Raw genomic sequence first — 6,000 nt, 5'->3', positions numbered from 1 at the left:
TCTCCCTTTCCCCCTGCCATGCTCCTAAGGCTAATAATGAGTTTAGCAAGATCACAAGATACTGTCAGGAGAGGATTCTTCCTAGGTCTCTCATGTTTCTGTCTGTCTTACAAGGAGGGGCACTGACTGTCTTTGTTCTAGGCTCTCTTCAAGGAGGTACACACACACACACACACACACACACATACACGCACACACACACACACACACATTTAGAGTGAACACCATTGGATAATGTCTCCCTCTAGAGCAAAGGGTAGGTTTATTACTCGGTATGATAAAAATGTCTCCTTTGGGGCCAAAGTTCAGGCAGGCTTACTGCTCATTGGCCAAGAATCCTGTTCTTTAAGCTTGGGTTTCCTCTTCTGCAGGACACCGCACTTCATGTGCAGGCATCAGTGGGTCCTCCTCACGTTGCCTTCTAGAAAGCAGGGCTTGGGGAACCAGAAGCTGATTCTCTGATTCCACTGTGAGTAAGAAGCTGTCCTTTATCTCTGACCCAGTATTCTCATGTCTTCTGCCAGCATCCTCGAAAGCTGTTTTTAAGTAGGGTAAAATCTCAGAGCCTTCAAAGCTCTTGATAGATACAAGATACAAAAATCAGTTGTTTCATACTAGCAGCAAACAATTAGAAAATGAAGTTAGCAATACCTTTAGCAGAACATGAAAAGCATCATACAGAGATAACAGGATGTGTGTAGGACGAAATGTGTGCTCTGAAATCCACAAAGACCTTGCCGAGTGAAATTAAAGACCTAAATAAATGGAAGGAGATTCCATGCTCATGGATAGGGAGATATGACGTTTTATCCACTCAAACATTCAAATCTTGAGTGGAAGACAAAATAGTTGACCCCTTCCATGACTGTCCCTTTCAAATGAGGACAGTGTCCTGACTGTCCTGACTGTCCTGACTGTCTATTAGCCCTCATTACCGATGTCCCAGGTCCCCCTCTGCTTCTCTTCTTTCACGTCTTCATCTTCTCTCTGGTCCCATGGGCTCCCTCATTCATCCAGTGAATTCCTTGTGTCTATTTATAAAGAACACTATCTGAGATATAGATAGATAGATAGATAGATAGATAGATATACCCTAAAGAATCAGGATTTGCTGTAATACTGCTTTTTGACTAAAAAAAGAAAGAAAGAAAGAAAAGAAAAAGGTTGTCATTGAAGTAATAAGAACCATCCAATCTGGACCCAAGAGAGGATGGTTGGGTCCAGATTGGATGGTTACGAAGTCAAGTGACTGACCAAAGCCATCAGTTAGTGCTAAAAAGCTCTTTTGTCATCTGTAAAACACAGTAGACTGTGCTGGGCCCGGGCATAGCACGAGTCCTCCAACTGAAACGCAGACATGCCACAGCTCTATTGACAAGCTCCCAGGTGGTCTGATCTGAATAGCTGAAAACACTAGAGATGAAAATGGAAAATGGAAGACCCCAGGCTCAGCCCTAGAGATTCATTTTAAAAGCCTTTTGAGGGACACCTTTACCCTACACTGCAGCCACACCTGAGCACAGTGGGTATGATCTTGTGGGATGCAATGTCCCATAGGATCCTGACATCTAGAATGTGCTTTGTCAATTAGGGATCTCTTTTTTCCTTCCTTTCTTACCTTCCTTGGACAGTACTCTTCACATGCAACTTGCCTTAGAATTTAAAAGAGACCCCCCCCCCAAAAAAAATCTCCCAGAGTTGACACAAATGAGTGTAAAGAAAGAAAACAAGCCTAGAATTTGAAAGAACATGAAATTTATTAGATGCAGCCTACAAAAATAAAACCACCAAAATCAGGACCCAGCAAGGCCTCACCCCAATCCCCATAAAAACATTTCACATACACCTGTGATGGCTAGCAAAGATGAAAAAGATGCAAAGATTCCAAAGCAGCAGATGCTCAGCTGGAGAAGGTTGATGACGGGGTCAGAGGAGCCCGTTCCTGGAGGAGCCCATGGGTGGCTCAGTCACAGCACCAGGTGCAAACCCCTGCTTCTGGCCCGGTGGCCGCCGTCAGGGGATCCCTGAGCAGGTGCCTGGCTGCAGCCTCTGGGCGGGAGGCCGACCGCTTACTCTCTCTGTGTGCTCTCCAGCTGCTTCACTCTCAGACGCTGCTTCTGCTCCTCCAGCACCTGGTAGAACCGGTACATGGCTGGAGGGTCCAAACAGGGACAGAGACACAAAAATTTAGTGAGTTTGCAGGTGGGTCCCAGACATCCCCAGATCCTGGCAGACCACTGCAGAGTGCCCTGCTCAGGGGTGTTGAAGGTCAGCCTCCCTTCTTGGGGACGGATTTCCGGCTTCAGCCGCTCTCATTAAGCTGCACTACCCCAGCATCCGCCTGCCGGACACCTGCAGCTCTACATCAAATCCAGGAACCTGGCTCATGCCCTTGACCTCATCGGGTTTTCTATCTGCCTCTCTTTGCTCAGTCCATTCCCCAAAAGGTATTTCGGTGACATAAATGTTCTCTCGTTAGCGGTTCTGTTCCCAGAGATAGAACAGTATCCAGTATGTGGCAAGATGCAACAGAAAATTGGCAAAATGAAGGTCAGAGTCTCCATAACCTTCAGAGGAGAATCTGAACTCCACAGGAGAACATACAGGGACCCCCAAGGTCTTCTACTGGTCTATCTCCCCGGCCATACACCACTAGTCCCACAAGGGCAGTATACCACTTCTTTGTGGGTAGTCCCAATGCCCCACTCCAGGCAGGCACAGAACAGACACCCAAAGGGTGCGGTGTTTGAGTGCCTCTCGGTTCCTGTTTGCAAAGGAGCTCAAAGACATGAAAGTAGATGCTACAGCCAGGCTGGCGCTACAGGCTGCCAAAGGCCCCAAAAGAGGGAAAATCCAGGAATTGGGCAATAGAGGAGCTGATGGAGCATCTTTGAAGGATGCCACGATCTTGAGGTTGGGACCACTCACCTTGTTTTAGCCGGAGGGGCTTATCCGCAAAGACAATGCGGAACCAGCCAGGCTCCTTACATGTGTAGGTCTTGCCGCGGGACAACATCAGCTTGTTGTCCAGAAAGCGGTGATGCAGCAGCAGCTCTTCCTCAAAGGTGCACGGATCCAGGTACTAGGGAAGGCCGAAGGACAGAGCTGAGCTGAAGACGCACCAGGCAGCTCCGCCCCAGAATACCGGGGCCTCGTTCCCACAGCTCACCACTTGCAAGTTGATCCAGATGTAGAGGCCAGAGCCACGGTTGAGAAAAGGGATCCCCAGTGCCTTCAGCTTCTTAGTAATGTATCTGTGAGCTTTCTGCAGCCTGGAGCGGTAAGTGGGCAGGTACACTGTGTCAATCCATTCTGGACGGGTCGGGGAAGAGAGCTGTCAGGGCTCTGGTGGCGGAAATCTGCCAGCAGGAGCCTTATCAGATGCTCCCTCCTTGGGATTTCTATCCAAGCCAGACTCCGGGTTCTTTCTGGGCTGAGGATAGCCATACCCAGCACACCTTCTCAGTAGGTCAGTAGGAATGTTCCACTTGGCTTGACATCCCTGACACAGAATCAGAGTCCCCCAGAAGGGGGACAATGAAGAAAGTAGATGTTCTGTTGCCAACTGGGGAGATATTCGGAGGCTCACGCAGTGGACTTGGAGAAACCTTAGATATGCTAGGGGGTGGGGGGTTCTTTACCCAGTTGTTCTTAGCACTGGTAGCACATTAGAACCTCTTGGGGAGCTTTTAAAAGTCCCAATGCCCAGCTTATACCTGCAGATCAAAACCGGAATCTTTGGGGATAGAGCCCACGTATCAGCATTTAAGCTCCCCAGATAAGTCCCAGGTGCCCAAGGTGGAGAACTTGTGTCCAAGGGGCCAGGAACCTGGTTTCTGCCACATATCAAAGGGCCTGGCACCACGCATGGGGCCATCTGGTTGGACTTCTCTTAGCCACCCTGCCAAAGCTGAAAGCAAATTGCATCTAAAACAGATTATCAAATTACATTAATTTGTATCATTATATCCCAGCTTTTAATTTAAACCCTCCAGCCTGGCATCCGCTCTGTTATAGGGAATTAAAGAAAGGGGGCCTTATCTAAGTTTGGGTGATGTCATTAAACAAATGAGGTGGGAGGGGGAGGTTTCCTCTGAAGCCAGGATTCACTTGTGATCCATGGAGGAAATTGAATCCAGGTGCCATAGGTCTAGCCACACCAGCTTGCCCAAATGGTAGCTCTCCTTTGGCCACCTTGGAAGATGAGGTCTTCAAGGAATTGTGGCATTTGGGGTCATCTTTGCCCAAAGCAAGCAGGGTATTGGGGAGGGAAAATTGACCTTTGCATTGGGTTTCTGTCTTTCAAGCCTTAGAGAACAATTTGCCTCTGCCCTTTCCAGGCAGAGCTCGAGCTCCCAGGCAGCCAAACACGAAAGCCCATCTGTGTTTTAGACCAGCAGCTCCGCCTTCCCCCTCTGCCCTAGTGCACAAGCCTAGCAACATCCCGCCCACTTTCAAACTTCCTGTCCTGCCACCATTAAGCCCAAGTCCGCAAACAGGTTCTTGGTGGACTAGAGGTATGTCAGTGGCCCAAGAAGACCCAGGAACTCCCCCATGGCCATGATGTCTAGCCATGATCCCAGCCCAGGATGGGACTCATTACCTTGGTCCTGAAGCAGCCGGCACAGCTTGTACTGGGCAATGCCGGAGATACCGTGGAGATAGCCAAAAGAGCTCACAGCAGAGGCCACCTCCTTGTTGTGCGTGTAAAGAACACCAAAGCGGAAGCCAGAGATGCCAAAATCCTAGAGGAAAAAAGGTAAGGGAAGGAGTGCCTGGTTTGCCCAACTCCTGGCCCCCTTTCCTTTTCTACCCAAGGACAGGAAGCTGGGGCTCACCTTACTGGTGCCCCAGATCACATGGGTCCTGTTGGGGTCAGGCAAACTGGAGAGGAGATGGTACAATCAAGGTTATGAACTACTGAAAGGATGAAGACTTGGGGTCAATGAGGACAAGAGAGGAAAACGGATTTGAGGTCCTGCCTAGAAATAAGAGCCTCTGGGGCCCAAAGTTCAAGAAACAGTTGCCCCAGTTAACAGCCAGGGAGTCAGCAAAAGGTATCCTTGGGGAATTAGATGGAAGAGCTCCTGAGTGCCCACTGAATGAAGTCTGGCCCCCTTGGCCTGACTCATGACCTTCCTGCTGCTGGTCCAAAGCCACCTTCCTAGCAATGAGCTCTTCACACACGTGGGCCACCCACCATTTTTAAAATGTGTTCACCTATTTCTAACTGCCCCACTTTGGGTAAAACTGTACGTTCTGCCAGGCATGGCCTTGGCCTTGCTTTAGCTGCTGGGATCCTATCTTAAGGCCACACGCTACCCTTAAGAAAGTGTTCTATTTCTCTTCTTTCCCTATGCACTACTTATCAAGAAATTCCTACCCTGACCTTCTGTGGGGTTTTATGTAGACTTTTGACAGTGTGCTTTCTACCTTACCTTCAAAGTTATCTCATGTACAAAACAGCATTGCAAAAAGATACTTTGGAGGAAAGAGGATGCTTTGGTCATTTCCACACTCCCGGAGGCACTTAGCTCCAGTTCCTAGTACACAGCCAATCAAGAATATGGCCCATGAACGCACCCTGCAAAAGCAGGAACTTCATGGCTCACATTCCCAACTCCAGAAGAGGCCAACAAACTCACCTTTCCATGCTCAGAATGCTGTGGAATGTGACAGAGTCGTCAAACACAGACAGCATGTAAATCTCATCTATAATCACATGGAGGTTGTACCTGCAGGTTGGGCCAAAGAGGGAGAACATTATCTAGGTTCTCTCCCATCTCCAGTCCCTTTCTTTCATGGGCTTCTCTGGAGACAGTTCAGATGCTGCTCCCACAGCACATCCAACCCTTCCAAGGGACACAGTAACATATAAGGAGGGTACACCAGAAGGGGGGGTCTTCAGACCTGGCTTAGAGGTAAGAAGGAAGAGGACCCAAAGACAGTCAAGAGAACATCTAATCCTTCAGCCGTCAAGCAGAGACCAATGCAATGTGG

At 48.9% G+C, this 6,000-nt stretch overlaps 1 protein-coding gene across 2 annotated transcripts in view; it reads right to left on the bottom strand.

The window, feature by feature from the left end:
• Positions 1–1,738: 1,738 nt before the first annotated feature.
• ACCSL (1-aminocyclopropane-1-carboxylate synthase homolog (inactive) like) overlaps positions 1,739–6,000 on the bottom strand; it is a 63,305-nt gene continuing 59,043 nt past the window's right edge. For both annotated transcript variants that reach the window (XM_082684035.1, XM_082684034.1), the window contains exons 10-15: positions 5,646–5,735; positions 4,839–4,884; positions 4,604–4,745; positions 3,170–3,312; positions 2,929–3,082; positions 1,739–2,152 (exon numbers count right to left, since the gene is read on the bottom strand). In XM_082684035.1, the coding sequence (XP_082540161.1) occupies positions 2,070–2,152; positions 2,929–3,082; positions 3,170–3,312; positions 4,604–4,745; positions 4,839–4,884; positions 5,646–5,735 (658 nt within the window). In that variant the 3' untranslated portion in view covers positions 1,739–2,069. The remainder of the gene's footprint in view (positions 2,153–2,928; positions 3,083–3,169; positions 3,313–4,603; positions 4,746–4,838; positions 4,885–5,645; positions 5,736–6,000) is intronic.

Source organism: Mustela nivalis (assembly GCF_964662115.1).
Source record: "Mustela nivalis genome assembly, chromosome: 9".
NCBI classification, from domain to species: domain Eukaryota; kingdom Metazoa; phylum Chordata; class Mammalia; order Carnivora; family Mustelidae; genus Mustela; species Mustela nivalis.
The sequence above is the reverse complement of the archived record's forward strand: the minus strand, read 5'-3'. Positions and strand labels throughout refer to the sequence as shown.